Source organism: Bombina bombina, chromosome 6, assembly GCF_027579735.1.
Source record: "Bombina bombina isolate aBomBom1 chromosome 6, aBomBom1.pri, whole genome shotgun sequence".
NCBI lineage: Eukaryota > Metazoa > Chordata > Amphibia > Anura > Bombinatoridae > Bombina > Bombina bombina.
This window is the reverse complement of record NC_069504.1, coordinates 105,474,386-105,490,972: the sequence shown is the minus strand read 5'-3', so window position 1 is coordinate 105,490,972 and position 16,587 is coordinate 105,474,386. Positions and strand designations below refer to the sequence as shown.

The 16,587-nt window shown below is 36.9% G+C and overlaps 1 protein-coding gene across 1 annotated transcript in view; it reads left to right on the top strand.

Moving 5' to 3' along the window:
- The window catches only part of SLC26A5 (solute carrier family 26 member 5), a 328,189-nt gene that overhangs the window by 68,532 nt on the left and 243,070 nt on the right, over positions 1–16,587 (top strand). The window contains exons 2-3 of the mRNA XM_053716543.1: positions 7,518–7,709; positions 9,312–9,451. Coding sequence (XP_053572518.1) covers positions 7,555–7,709; positions 9,312–9,451 — 295 coding nt within the window. The 5' untranslated portion in view covers positions 7,518–7,554. The remainder of the gene's footprint in view (positions 1–7,517; positions 7,710–9,311; positions 9,452–16,587) is intronic.

Below are 16,587 nucleotides of genomic sequence, written 5' to 3'. Positions count from 1 at the left end.
GGAACTCCTTATTAGAGAATTTTGGTGAATTAAATTTCTCTTCTGTATTAAGTTAATGTCTGCCTTCAGTTTTTAAAATCAGGGAAGGGCCACTGCTTGTTTAGTAGGGGAATTCAATTCTTTGGCATTTGTGTAACTATTTTAAAGGTATGTTTACCCATCGGAACAAATGAATGTGGGAGAACTGAGTAAACTGAACTATAGTGCATGTAGTAGTGGGCATGTATGCTATTTATGAACAAAAGGGACTCCAGAGAAGCTTTTACAACCATTTATCTTATGACTGCAGTAGTTGTGTTTTAATATCAGTGAGAAACCCAAAGTTTGTGAAAAAGTTAACAATTTATTTTATATGATCGTATTAGGCGACCAAATAGTGGCATCAAATATACTTTATATATAATAAGGCCTAGATTTGGAGTTCGGCGGTAAAAGGGCTGTTAACGCTCCGCGGGCTTTTTTTCTGGCCGCACCATAAATTTAACTCTGGTATCGAGAGTTAAAACAAATGCTGCGTTAGGCTCCAAAAAAGGAGCGTAGAGCATTTTTACCGCAAATGCAACTCTCGATACCAGAGTTGCTTACGGACGCGGCCGGCCTCAAAAACGTGCTCGTGCACGATTCTCCCATAGGAAACAATGGGACTGTTTGAGCTGAAAAAAAACCTAACACCTGCAAAAAAGCAGCGTTCAGCTCCTAACGCAGCCCCATTGTTTCCTATGGGGAAACACTTCCTACGTCTGCACCTAACACCCTAACATGTACCCCGAGTCTAAACACCCCTACCCTTACACTTATTAACCCCTAATCTGCCGCCCCCGCTATCGCTGACCCCTGCATATTATTATTAACCCCTAATCTGCCGCTCCGTAAAACGCTGCCACCTACGTTATCCCTATGTACCCCTAATCTGCTACCCCTAACACCGCCGCCCCCTATATTATATTTATTAACCCCTAATCTGCCCCCCACAACGTCGCCGACACCTACCTACACTTATTAACCCCTAATCTGCCGAGCGGACCTGAGCGCTACTATAATAAAGTTATTAACCCCTAATCCGCCTCACTAACCCTATCATAAATAGTATTAACCCCTAATCTGCCCTCCCTAACATCGCCGACACCTACCTTCAATTATTAACCCCTAAACTTCCGATCGGAGCTCACCGCTATTCTAATAAATGGATTAACCCCTAAAGCTAAGTCTAACCCTAACACTAACACCCCCCTAAGTTAAATATAATTTTTATCTAACGAAATAAATTAACTCTTATTAAATAACTTATTCCTATTTAAAGCTAAATACTTACCTGTAAAATAAATCCTAATATAGCTACAATATAAATTATAATTATATTATAGCTATTTTAGGATTAATATTTATTTTACAGGCAACTTTGTATTTCTTTTAACCAGGTACAATAGCTATTAAATAGTTAAGAACTATTTAATAGTTACCTAGTTAAAATAATAACAAATTTACCTGTAAAATAAATCCTAACCTAAGTTATAATTAAACCTAACACTACCCTATCAATAAAATAATTAAATAAACTACCTACAATTACCTACAATTAACCTAACACTACACTATCAATAAATTAATTAAACACAATTGCTACAAATAAATACAATTAAATAAACTAGCTAAAGTACAAAAAATAAAAAAAGAACTAAGTTACAGAAAATAAAAAAATATTTACAAACATAATAAAAATATTACAACAATTTTAAACTAATTACACCTACTCTAAGCCCCCTAATAAAATAACAAAGCCCCCCAAAATAAAAAATTCCCTACCCTATTCTAAATTAAAAAAGTTACAAGCTCTTTTACCTTACCAGCCCTGAACAGGGCCCTTTGCGGGGCATGCCCCAAGAATTTCAGCTCTTTTGCCTGTAAAAAAAAACATACAATACCCCCCCCCCAACATTACAACCCACCACCCACATACCCCTAATCTAACCCAAACCCCCCTTAAATAAACCTAACACTAAGCCCCTGAAGATCTTCCTACCTTGTCTTCACCATCCAGGTATCACCGATCCGTCCTGGCTCCAAGATCTTCATCCAACCCAAGCGGGGGTTGGCGATCCATAATCCGGTGCTCCAAAGTCTTCCTCCTATCCGGCAAGAAGAGGACATCCGGACCGGCAAACATCTTCTCCAAGCGGCATCTTCGATCTTCTTCCATCCGGTGCGGAGCGGGTCCATCTTGAAGCAGGCGTCCATCAGCCAATCAGAAAATTCCTACCTTAATTCCGATTGGCTGATAGAATCCTATCAGCCAATCGGAATTCGAGGGACGCCATCTTGGATGACGTCCCTTAAAGGAACCGTCATTAGTCGGGAGACATCGGAAGAAGAGGATGGATCCGCGTCGCCTGCTTCAAGATGGACCCGCTCCGCACCGGATGGAAGAAGATCGAAGATGCCGCTTGGAGAAGATGTTTGCCGGTCCGGATGTCCTCTTCTTGCCGGATAGGAGGAAGACTTTGGAGCACCGGATTATGGATCGCCAACCCCCGCTTGGGTTGGATGAAGATCTTGGAGCCAGGACGGATCGGTGATACCTGGATGGTGAAGACAAGGTAGGAAGATCTTCAGGGGCTTAGTGTTAGGTTTATTTAAGGGGGGTTTGGGTTAGATTAGGGGTATGTGGGTGGTGGGTTGTAATGTTGGGGGGGGGGTATTGTATGTTTTTTTTTACAGGCAAAAGAGCTGAAATTCTTGGGGCATGCCCCGCAAAGGGCCCTGTTCAGGGCTGGTAAGGTAAAAGAGCTTGTAACTTTTTTAATTTAGAATAGGGTAGGGAATTTTTTATTTTGGGGGGCTTTGTTATTTTATTAGGGGGCTTAGAGTAGGTGTAATTAGTTTAAAATTGTTGTAATATTTTTATTATGTTTGTAAATATTTTTTTATTTTCTGTAACTTAGTTCTTTTTTTATTTTTTGTACTTTAGCTAGTTTATTTAATTGTATTTATTTGTAGCAATTGTGTTTAATTAATTTATTGATAGTGTAGTGTTAGGTTAATTGTAGGTAATTGTAGGTAGTTTATTTAATTATTTTATTGATAGGGTAGTGTTAGGTTTAATTATAACTTAGGTTAGGATTTATTTTACAGGTAAATTTGTTATTATTTTAACTAGGTAACTATTAAATAGTTCTTAACTATTTAATAGCTATTGTACCTGGTTAAAAGAAATACAAAGTTGCCTGTAAAATAAATATTAATCCTAAAATAGCTATAATATAATTATAATTTATATTGTAGCTATATTAGGATTTATTTTACAGGTAAGTATTTAGCTTTAAATAGGAATAAGTTATTTAATAAGAGTTAATTAATTTCGTTAGATGTAAATTATATTTAACTTAGGGGGGTGTTAGTGTTAGGGTTAGACTTAGCTTTAGGGGTTAATCCATTTATTAGAATAGCGGTGAGCTCCGATCGGAAGTTTAGGGGTTAATAATTGAAGGTAGGTGTCGGCGATGTTAGGGAGGGCAGATTAGGGGTTAATACTATTTATGATAGGGTTAGTGAGGCGGGTTAGGGGTTAATATCTTTATTATAGTAGCGCTCAGGTCCGCTCGGCAGATTAGGGGTTAATAAGTGTAGGCAGGTGTCGGCGACGTTGAGGGGGGCAGATTAGGGGTTAATAAATATAATATAGGGGTCGGCGATGTTAGGGGCAGCAGATTAGGGGTACATAGGGATAACGTAGGTGGCGGCGATTTGCGGTCGGAAGATTAGGGGTTAATTATTGTAAGTAGCTGGCGGCGACGTTGTGGGGGGCAGGTTAGGGGTGAATAAATATAATACAGGGGTCGGCGGGGTTAGGGGCAGCAGATTAGGGGTACATAAATATAACGTAGGTGGCGGTCGGCAGATTAGGGGTTAAAAATTTTAATCGAGTGGCGGCGATGTGGGGGGACCTCGGTTTAGGGGTACATAGGTAGTTTATGGGTGTTAGTGTACTTTAGGGTACAGTAGTTAAGAGCTTTATAAACCGGCGTTAGCCAGAAAGCTCTTAACTCCTGCTTTTTTCAGGCGGCTGGAATTTTGTCGTTAGAGCTCTAACGCTCACTTCAGAAACGACTCTAAATACCAGCGTTAGAAAGATCCCATTGAAAATATAGGCTACACAAATGGCGTAGGGGGATCTGCGGTATGGAAAAGTCGCGGCTGTAAAGTGAGCGTTAGACCCTTTAATCACTGACTCCAAATGCCAGCGGGCGGCCAAAACCAGCGTTAGGAGCCTCTAACGCTGGTTTTGACGGCTACCGCCGAACTCCAAATCTAGGCCTAAGTAAATAAAAAAGGCTCTATTTCTGTTTAAACTGAGTAAAAGCAAAAAATGATTAAAAAAAAAAAATACTCCATTACTTTGGGCAAGTTTTTCTTTGAAATTCCTGGTAGCAAAGGGGTTAAAATTGTTTTTGCTCCCTATAGAGGCCAAAAGCAAAACCTGTTGTCTTCAAAGTGCTGCAAACTGCCTAAACCAGCTATTTATTTTTAGGCATTCTCTAGATAGCATGGGACAAATCCAATTTTTACATAAAAACAAGAGGTATGACACACCAGTTCATGACACACATCTCTTCTGCAGACTGATTTGTATGTGTTCAAAGAAAAAGTATATTTCTGTAGAGGAATTTGACTCATCATTGTGTGACTTATAAGCAATCATTTGTAAACTGTTTGACAGGAAGCAAATGTTATAATGATTGTGTAATATGTGGGCTATCATCAGTGGCAGTTATTGAGCTTAATAATGGGGGTCTAACTGGGTGCTACATATGTGTTTATATCAATATATTTATGTAATATTGTATATAGAGATAATTGCGTTAACTTTATATAGGGATGGCCATCTGAATCATGAATGTTTACATTTTACTTTTATGCATCTTTTAATGACCCAGCAGGGGTCATGCCTCTATTAATAGGACATTAAACACCTTGAGACTAATAAAAACATGTTTACTTTTGTGTGGTGAAACATCTGTGCAATATACTTACATTATTTATTTTGCTCTCTTTCCATATACTGTAATTTAGCTCTTTAAATCTCAGAACCTGGAAAAGCGCCCTGCAGACTTCTCACAGTGAAAAGTTCTACATATCTTTCCCTAATTGGCTTTAACAGATAAAAACTGCAAAACAATTCACTTTACACTACTAATATGACAGTGGCTAGCTTTGTCTGGTTACTAAAGCCTGGATTGGCTCTTCCAAATAAGGCAAATGATGGGAGGAGTTTGGTGATTCTGAAACAGATTCTGCAAACAAAATGTTATCTAGATTTAAAAATGTTTAGACTTGGTGGATATGTTTTTCTATAGCAAGACAACAGAAATATTTTGTAATCGCAAGTTGTTTACTGTTCATTTTAAAAGGGACATTCTAATTGATTTTTTTATAGTTTAAAAAGATAAATAACACCTTTTACTAACAATTCCCCATCTTTGCACAACCAACATTGTTCTATTAATATACTTTATAACCTTTAAACCTCTAAATTTCTGTTTCTAAGCCTCTGCAGGCCGCCTCTTATCTCAGTGCATTTGATCAGCTTTTCACAGCCGAAAGTGCTAGTTCAGGTGTGCCATATAGATAAACATTGTGCTCACTCCTGTGGTGGGTTTATTTATGAAGCAGCACACAATGGCTAAAATGCAAGTTTGTAAATAGCACTGAGATAAGGGGGCAGTCTGCAGGGGCTTAGATACAAGGTAATCACAGAGGTAAAAAGTATATTAATATAACATTGCTGGTTATACAAAACTGGGCAATTGGTTTTAAAGGGATTATCTATCTTTTTAAACAATAACCTTTTGCGGGTAGACTGTCCTTTTAAATAAAGTACTCTGTATTCTGAAGAAATGTGTCTTCCCTTTGATTAGAGACATATAAAAGTTTAGAGCTGCAACAACTAATCGCCATAATCGATAATAATCGATTATGAAAATAGTTGTCAACAAATCTCATAATCGATTAATCGGTTTGCAATTAGTTGGTCTGTGCACAACACCAGCTGCTTCACTCCAATGAACTCCTGCATATGCTATTGTGTTTTATGGTTATGTCCTTAGCTTAAAGGGCGTCTACTTTTCACTTTTTCAGGACAGTATACGTTTACAACTACCCCTTGCTTATGTGCAACCCAGATATAATAGTCATCATTTGGATTGTTTATATTAAATCTGTTGATTTGGAACTATGCTTTTCATGATATAGTGCCAAGCTTGTTGTTTACACCTTCCCCTTAGTTTGATGGGAGTTATTTAAATTGATGTGCACTATTATCTGTTTGCACAATTATTAGCGTATTGCTTGCTATTGCTGATTATATGTACTGTATAAATAAATGTGTAAGGCTTTGTCCTGTTATTGATATAAAGTCCTTAGCGCTTTTTTTTTTTTTTTTTTTTTTTTATATTTTTATTAAATTGTGATAATATGTACCAGATTCAACCTTTATAAGTATAGATATTTCCCCTAACCTTATAGCTGGTTATTTACCATTGCATATAGATATTCAAGATATTTTTATGTTAGAATGAAGTCAAGGGTTACTTTATTGAGAGGCCCCTTGCCAAGGTAGAAAACACTTAGCATTGGTGAAGAGCTAAAAAAGATAAATATCCCACTTTGGTGAAATTGGCAAAACCCTACTTATACACCTCAACAGCCTTTTCTCTGCTGCAGGAAATATAGCTGCAAACAGAGAACCAGCCTTAGCCAGAAGCATGTGGACATGTTGAGATTTTTGCATTTCAATGCAAAGTTTCTGAAAGAGTGAATAACAGAATGTTATTAACAGTGATAGTCTAACTCTTTCTAGTTCTACCTCTTTTCAAATAGTTTGTGTTTTTTTTGTATAATTATAAAACTGTGCTCTGCTGCTTAAAAATTGAAGAAACAGTTGTGTTAATGTAAAGTTTTAGTCTGAAGTTTATATTTGTAACACTCAGTATGTGGATTTTATTTAAAACATAGAAAATTATTATTGATTCTCTTTTTATCCGATTAGTCGATTAATCGAAAAAATAATCGGCCGATTAATCGATTATGAAAATAATCGTTAGTTGCAGCCCTATAAAAGTTCTAAGTGTATTTATGTGTTTTTGTTTTGGTTGTTTTTTTAATTTGCATTTACCAATCCTCTATATCGAGCAAACACAAAGTATCCAGACAATATAATTTTTTTAATCTGTAATTGGGAACTGAAGAAAAAATAAAATTATTGTACAGAGATGTGTTAATGTCAGTTCTGGGGAGCAAAAATATAGTTTGAACAGTTCATTATTATTTATTAAATACAAAATGAAAGATGGGTGTATTAGGATATATGTCATATTGTCTTTTTCCACTGAGCATTGAAAATAAATAATGACAAGCATATGTATATTTCAACAGTGTAAATCTTAAATAATCCATATAAATATGCAGGAAATATTCACGGAATGGTTATAAATCACAAACTACATTTTTTTCCCTTTCTACAGTGACTTTTATATACTTCACAAAGACCTGAAATGTGCTATGGAATTAATTTCAGGGGAAGATGAATGTCTTTGCCAGAGACAAAAGTACTGCGTGGCGCGGCCTATATATACCCAGGAATATCTACAGGACCAATTGCACTTAAGGAAAAAAGAACCGCAGTCTGTGATCCATAATATAAAACAATCCTGTCGGTGAGAGGGTCTTGGGATGTTTAGAGGTTTAGTGGCCAGTGGACGTAAACTGTAATAGAAAAATGTTGTACCATGTTTAAAATTATTACCCAACGGACCCAATAATTGTATTTTATATTAAAAAATATTTTATTTATCTGTCGTTTTGACTGGGATTATGCATTTCTGTTCAGCAAAGGTATTTTGTTTTAATTATAGGCTTAAAGGGACAATTCACTAAAAAAGTTTGATCCTGTAAATATCAAAATTCTTCCAGTCAGGAAGCTGTGATACTTAAAGGACCATTAAATACAGTGGAATTGCATCAATAGCAAGTGCATAATAAAAGGCAATTCAATAACACTCTCTATGTTTATTTCCCTATTTGCTGGCCCCCTATATCATGTGACAGCCATCAGCCAATCATAGTCTAGTATACTTATACACTGTGAACTTTTGCACATATTCAGTAGGATCTGGTGCCTCAGAAAGTGTAAATATAGAAAGCCTGCAAAATTTGATAGAAATAAATTAGAATCTCTTAAAACGACATGCTGTATCTGAATCATGAAAGTTTAATTTTGGCTTTATTGTTCCTTTAAATTAACAGGAAAGTGAAAACTTTCATGGGTTAGATGGATGCAATTTAAAAAAGAGGTTTACTTCTGAGATCATTAGCTTTGTTCTGTTGGTATCGTTTATTAAAGGGCAAACCTGGGTAGGCTCAAAGCTCAGGAGCGTGCATGTGTCTTCAGCACTCTATATATGGCGGCAGTGTTTGTACTTTGTAACCATATTTCTAGCAATGTTATACAATGTATACAGTACATATACCATATATAAAGTGCAATACAGATGTATAAAACTTCTTCAAATATGGTTGCAAACACTTCTGCCATAGAGAGCTAAAGACACATGCACACTCCTAAGCCTACCTAAGTTTACTCTAACAAAAGGACAAAGCAAATTTGATTATAGAATCCATTGGAAATGTTTCCAAATTTGCATGCTGTTTCTGAATCCTGAAAGTTTAATTTTGACTTTATTGTCCCTTTAAAGGGCCATAATAGTCTCAAAATGACATGCTCTATCGACCTTTCACTACACAAAGGGGTTAAACAAACAGTACTGCTAGTCAAGCTGGTCCCGAGTGGAAACCACTGCTGATCCAAGCAGTCAGCAGTGCTAGTTACACATCTGAGTCATGCGACTAGACTGGATCAGCAGCGGTTTCTGCTCGGGACCAGCAGTGCTCTACTGGTTTGGTGTGGCACTTCTACTGTGCGTTTATCTCCTTTATGGGGGGCGGTTAAAAACACAGTAGTTCTATAAGTAGTAGTGCAGGGTCCATTGTCTGTAAATTACATGCTCTTGCAAAACTTTAAAGTTCAATTCATGGAATATGTAAAGATACAAACGTAAAACGGTCTTGTGCGTTAGAGCATGCTCGCTTTGCACTAATGCTGATGTATATCCCTTAAACACATACTCGTTGAAATGTGTGATAGAAAATTGTGCATATTCTCTAGATTTCTCATTTAGTCACAACTACTGTCTTACTGAATCGTCACTTTGACAAGAAAATGTAATACGTCTTTGCTAACAAATCTGTCTACATTTTAGATGCACTACAAAAAAAGCTAAATCACTACTGTACAGTTGTATACCAATCCTCAAATGGCTCCCACGGTACCCAGTGAAGGAATATCTCTTAGGAGACTTTATTTCAGGACTCAGCACCGGTGTAATGCAGCTACCACAAGGTTAGTAGCCACTGTTATGTCTGCTCCTCATGACCATGGTAGTGCATTATATTGTATTATGCGTAATTGTTTTCTGTTATATTACATCTGTATTAATCTATGTTTTGCCCATATGATTACATATAATACAAATAAAGATAAAAAATAACCATATTTGTCTCCTGCAAAGTATTGAGAGCAGAGGTATGCTTTCCTAATAGACAACGTTGTAATCTTTCATTTCTTACCCACAAGCCATAGGCCAATAAAAAATGTTAAAGCAACAAAAACATTTTACTAAATTTAAAGTGATGGTAAATCCCAGTGTTTTTGAAACATTAGGATTTACCAGTGCTATAAATAAAAGGGACATTCAGTCATGAAGTATAAAAAACTTCAAGCTGAAAGTATGGATTGCACGCTTTTGGCTAAAAGATGCAAACGCCACCTTATTAAAAAAAAAATTGTGTTGCCGTGGGTGGCTGGAGGCGCTCAGCTCAGCATAAACTAGTGAGCAAATAAAAATACTTTCTTTCATGTAATTAACAAGAGTCCATGAGCTAGTGACGTATGGGATATACATTCCTACCAGGAGGGGCAAAGTTTCCCAAACCTTAAAATGCCTATAAATACACCCCTCACCACACCCACAAATCAGTTTTACAAACTTTGCCTCCAAGGGAGGTGGTGAAGTAAGTTTGTGCTAGATTCTACGTTGATATGCGCTCCGCAGCAAGTTGGAGCCCGGTTTTCCTCTCAGCGTGCAGTGAATGTCAGAGGGATGTGAAGAGAGTATTGCCTATTGAATGCAGTGATCTCCTTCTACGGGGTCTATTTCATAAGGTTCTCTGTTATCGGTCGTAGAGATTCATCTCTTACCTCCCTTTTCAGATCGACGATATACTCTTATATTTACCATTTCCTCTACTGATTCTCGTTTCAGTACTGGTTTGGCTTTCTACAAACATGTAGATGAGTGTCCTGGGGTAAGTAAGTCTTATTTTCTGTGACACTCTAAGCTATGGTTGGGCACTTTATTTATAAAGTTCTAAATATATGTATTCAAACATTTATTTGCCTTGACTCAGAATGTTCAACTTTCCTTATTTCCAGACAGTCAGTTTCATATTTGGGATTATGCATTGAATTATCATATTTTTTCTTACCTCAAAAATTTGACTTTTTTCCCTGTGGGCTGTTAGGCTCGCGGGGGCTGAAAATGCTTCATTTTATTGCGTCATTCTTGGCGCGGACTTTTTTGGCGCAAAAATTCTTTTCCGTTTCCGGCGTCATACGTGTCGCCGGAAGTTGCGTCATTTTTTGACGTTATTTTGCGTCAAAGATGTCGGCGTTCCGGATGTGGCGTCATTTTTGGCGCCAAAAACATTTTAGGCGCCAAATAATGTGGGCGTCTTTTTTGGCGCTAAAAAATATGGGCGTCATTTTTGTCTCCACATTATTTAAGTCTCTTTATTTATTGCTTCTGGTTGCTAGAAGCTTGTTCACTGGCATTTTTTTCCCATTCCTGAAACTGTCATTTAAGGAATTTGATCAATTTTGCTTTATATGTTGTTTTTTTCTTTTACATATTGCAAGATGTTCCACGTTGCAACTGAGTCAGAAGATACTACAGGAAAATCACTGCACAGTGCTGGAGCTACCAAGCTAAGTCTGCTATAAACTTTTGGTATCTGTTTCTCCAGCTGTTATTTGTATTGCATGTCATGTCAAACTTATTAATGCAGATAAAATTTCCTTTAGTACTATTACATTACCTGTTGCTGTCCGTCAACATCTAATTTTCAGAGTGTTCCTGATAACATAAGAGATTTTATTTTTTAAATCCATTAAGAAGGCTATGTCTGTTATTTCTCCTTCTAGTATACATAAAAGTCTTTTAAAACTTCTCTTTTTTTCAGATGAATTTTTAAATGAACATCATCATTCTGATACTGATAATGGTTCTTCTGGTTCAGAGGTTTCTGTCTCAGAGGTTGATGCTGATAAATCTTTGTATTTGTTCAAGATGGAATTTATTCGTTCTTTACTTAAAGAAGTGTTATTTGCATTAGAAATAGAGGATTCTGGTCCTCTTGATACTAAATGTAAACGTTTAAATAAGGTTTTTAAATCTCCTGTAGTTATTCCAGAAGTGTTTTATCTCCCTGATGCTATTTCTGAAGTAATTTCCAGGGAATGGAATAATTTGGGTAATTTATTTACTCCTTCTAGACGTTTAAGCAAATTATATCCTGTGCCATCTGACAGATTAGAGTTTTTTGGGACGAAAATCCCTAAGGTTATGGGGCTGTCTCTACTCCTGCTAATGTACTACTATTCCTATGGCAGATAGTACTTCATTTAAGGATCCTTTAGATAGGAAAATTGAATCTTTTCTAAGAAAAGCTTACTTATGTTCAGGTAATCTTCTTAGACCTGCTATATTTTTAGCGGATGTTGCTGCAGCTTCAACTTTTTGGTTAGAAGCTTTAGCGCAACAGGTAACAGATCATAATTTTATAGCATTATTATTATTATAACATGCTAATTATTTTATTGGTGATACCATCTTTTGATATCATTAGAGTTGATGTCAGGTATATGTCTCTAGCTATTTTAGCTAGAAAAGCTTTATGGATTAAACTTGGAATGCTGACATGTCTTCTAAGTCAACTTTGCTTTCCCTTTCTTTCCAGGGTAAATAATCATTTCGTTCCTTTCCTCACAACAAGAAACAAAAGCCTGATCCTTCATCCTCAGGAGCGGTATCAGTTTGGAAACTATTTCCAGTTTGGAATATATCCAAGCCTTATAGAAACCTATAGTCAGCTCCTAAGTACCTATGAAGGTGCGGCCCTTATTCCAGCTCAGCTGGTATGGGGCAGATTACGTTTTCTTCAAAGAAATTTGGATCAATTCCGTTCTTAATCTCTGGTTTCAGAAACATTGTTTCAGAAAGGTACAGAATTGGCTTCAAGTTAAGGCCTCCTGCTAAGAGATTCTTTTCTTTCCCGTGTCCCAGTTGACACAGCAAGGCTCAGCATTTATGAAATGTGTTTCAGATCTAGAGTTGGCTGGAGTATTTATGCCAGTTCCAGTTCTGGAACAGGGGCTGGGGTTTTATTTTATCTCTTCATTGTACCAAAGAAGGTCAATTCCTTCAGACCAGTTCTGGATCTATCATTATTGAATCGTTATGTTAGGATACCAACATTCAAGATGGTTACTGTAGGACTATCCTGCCTTTTGTTTAGCAAGGGCATTATATGTCTACAATAGATTTACAGGATGTGTATCTGCATATTCCGATTCATCCAGATCACTTTTAGTGTCTGAGATTCTCTTTTTAGACAAGCATTACCAGTTTTGTGGCTCTACTGTTTGGTCTAGCCTCAGTTCCAAGAATTTTTTTCAGAGGTTCTCGGTGCCCTTCTTCTGTAATCAGAGAATAGGGTTTTGGTATTTCCTTATTTGGACGATATCTTGGTACTTGCTCAGTCTTCTCATTTTCGAAGAATCTCATACGAATCGACTTGTGTTGTTTCTTCAAGTTCATGGTTGGAGGATCAATTTACCATTCAGTTCATTGATTCCTCAGACAAGGGTAACCTTTTTAGGTTTCTAGATAAATTCAGTGTCTATGACTCTGTCCTTGTCAGACAAGAGAAGTTTAACATTGATATCAGCTTGTCAAAACCTTCAGTCACAATCATTCCCTTTGGTAGCCTTATGCATGGAAATGTTGGGTCTTAGGACTGCCGCATCGGATGCGATCTCCTTTGCTCGTTTTCACATGCGACCTCTTCAGCTCTGTATGCTGAACCAATGGTGCAGGGATTACTCAAAGATATCTCAATTAATATCTTTAAACCGATTTTACGACACTCTCTGACATGGTGGACAGATCACCATCGTTTAGTTCAGGGGGCTTCTTTGTTCTTCCGACCTGGACTATAATCTCAACAGATTCAAGTCTTACAGGTTGGGGAGCTGTGTGGGGGTCTCTGACGGCACAAGGGGTTTGGGAATCTCAGGAGGTGAGATTTCCGATCAATATTTTGGAACTCCGTGCAATTTTCAGAGCTCTTCAGTCTTGGCCTCTTCTGAAGAGAGAGTTGTTCATTGTTTTCAGATAAGACAATGTCACAACTGTGGCATACATCAATCATCAAGGAGGGACTCACAGTCCTCTGGCTATGAAAGAAGTATCTCGAATTTTGGTTTGGGCGGAATCCAGCTCCTGTCTAAACTCTGCGGTTTATATCCCAGGTATGGACAATTGGAAAGCGGATTATCTCAGTCGCCAAACGTTGCATCCGGGCGAATGGTCTCTTCACCCAGAGGTATTTCTTCAGATTGTTCAAATGTGGGAACTTCCAGAAATAGATCTGATGGCTTCTCATCTAAACAAGAAACTTCCCAGGTATCTGTCTAGATCCCGGGATCTTCAGGCGGAGGCAGTGGATGCATTTTCACTTCCTTGGAAGTATCATCCTGCCTATATCTTTCCGCCTCTAGTTCTTCTTCCAAGAGTAATCTCCAAGATTCTGAAGGAATGCTCGTTTGTTCTGCTGGTAGCTCCGGCATGGCCTCACAGGTTTTGGTATGCGGATCTTGTCCGGATGGCCTCTTGCCAACCGTGGACTCTTCCGTTAAGACCAGACCTTTTGTCTCAAGGTCCTTTTTTTCCATCAGGATCTGAAATCCTTAAATTTAAAGGTATGGAGATTGAACGCTTGATTCTTGGTCAAAGAGGTTTCTCTGACTCTGTGATTAATACTATGTTACAGGCTCGTAAATTTGTATCCAGAGAGATATATTATAGAGTCTGGAAGACTTATATTTCTTGGTGTCTTTCTCATCATTTTTCTTGGCATTCTTTTAGAATACCGAGAATATTACAATTTCTTCAGGATGGTTTAGATAAGGGTTTGTCCGCAAGTTCCTTGAAAGGTCAAATCTCTGCTCTTTCTGTTCTTTTTCACAGAAAGATTGCTATTCTTCCTGATATTCATTGTTTTGTACAAGCTTTGGTTCGTATAAAGCCTGTCATTAAGTCAATTTCTCCTCCTGGAGTTTGAATTTGCTTCTGGGGGCTCTTCAAGCTCCTCCATTTGAACCTATGCATTCATTGGATATTAAATTACTTTCTTGGAAAGTTTTGTTCCTTTTGGCCATCTCTTCTACCAGAAGAGTTTCTGAATTATCTGCTCTTTCTTGTGAGTCTCCTTTTCTGATTCTTCATCAGGATAAGGCGGTGTTGCGAACTTCTTTTGAATTTTACCTAAAGTTGTGAATTCCAACAACATTAGTAGAGAAATTGTGGTTCCTTCATTATGTCCTAATCCTAAGAATTCTAAGGAGAAATCGTTGCATTCTTTGGATGTTGTTAGAGCTTTGAAATATTATGTTGAAGCTACGAAATCTTTCTGTAAGACTTCTAGTCTATTTGTTATCTTTTCCGGTTCTAGGAAAGGCCAGAAAGCTTCTGCCATTTCTTTGGCATCTTGGTTGAAATCTTTAATTCATCTTGCCTATGTTGAGTCGGGTAAAATTCCGCCTCAGAGAATTACAGCTCATTCTACTAGGTCAGTATCTACTTCCTGGGCGTTTAGGAATGAAGCTTCGGTTGACCAGATCTGCAAAGCAGCAACTTGGTCCTCTTTGCATACTTTTACTAAATTCTACCATTTTGATGTATTTTCTTCTTCTGAAGCAGTTTTTGGTAGAAAAGTTCTTCAGGCAGCGGTTTCAGTTTGAATCTTCTGCTTATGTTTTTTGTTAAACTTTATTTTGGGTGTGGATTTTTTTCAGCAGGAATTGGCTGTCTTTATTTTATCCCTCCCTCTCTAGTGACTCTTGTGTGGAAAGATCCACATCTTGGGTAGTCATTATCCCATACGTCACTAGCTCATGGACTCTTGTTAATTACATGAAAGAAAACATAATTTATGTAAGAACTTACCTGATAAATTCATTTCTTTCATATTAACAAGAGTCCATGAGGCCCACCCTTTTTTGTGGTGGTTATGATTTTTTTGTATAAAGCACAATTATTCCAATTCCTTATTTTATATGCTTCGCACTTTTTTTCTTATCACCCCACTTCTTGGCTATTCGTTAAACTGATTTGTGGGTGTGGTGAGGGGTGTATTTATAGGCATTTTAAGGTTTGGGAAACTTTGCCCCTCCTGGTAGGAATGTATATCCCATACGTCACTAGCTCATGGACTCTTGTTAATATGAAAGAAATGAATTTATCAGGTAAGTTCTTACATAAATTATGTTTTCAGCATGTAGTTTTTTTTACTTCATGACTGAAAGTCCCCTTTATTTATCACACTGGTAAATCCTAGCGTTTCATTTTAAGATCACTGTGTGACATATCCAACTGCTTATATTCTTGGTAACTGCAAATAGTGACACAGCTGTGTTTATTTTTGTGTCCCAGACAGACATACTTATAGCCAACATTTGCTGTAAGATAAACATTACTGTTATAGGATCACAAAATAAATAATAATTATATTGCTTTTTTTTTAATACAAATAATTAAATCTTTTATATTACGATCTCAAAATCTTTGGTGTCTCTAATGAAAACCTGAAAATATTTCATATTCATAATGAAGAGCAGAAGATGGATTTATACAAAAAGTATATATGAACTATCCCTTCTGAAGCTAAGTAAAGGTATTTTAAACAAGAAATACATACTAGACATAATGATTATATACATAATGATGTACTCGAAACAAAGATTAGCCTGGGAATAGTTTATAGATGGTGTATTTTTTACAATTATATTATTTGTTTAAAAATGTAACCTATAAGTGTAAAGGTTTACTTTCTATAAAGTTCTTTTGTTTCTATAAAGTAATGGGCACCACCATGTTTAAACTTAGGTTTTCCATTTTCTATCTCTCCTGAAGAGAATTTGGGACAAATATAAAACCAGTAAAAGAGGGCAAAATTAATCATTAAAGTATATAGCAAAGTTGTTTAACTAAAGAGTCTAAGCATTTATAAACATTTGAAATGACAATCTTATAGACACACCCTTTGCTGTGTTAGTTCAAGTCATTTTGTTAGTTGAAGCTGATTGGCACAAGACACTTTAGCTTGGAAGTCTTCATAATGCAACAGCTATTTAATAGC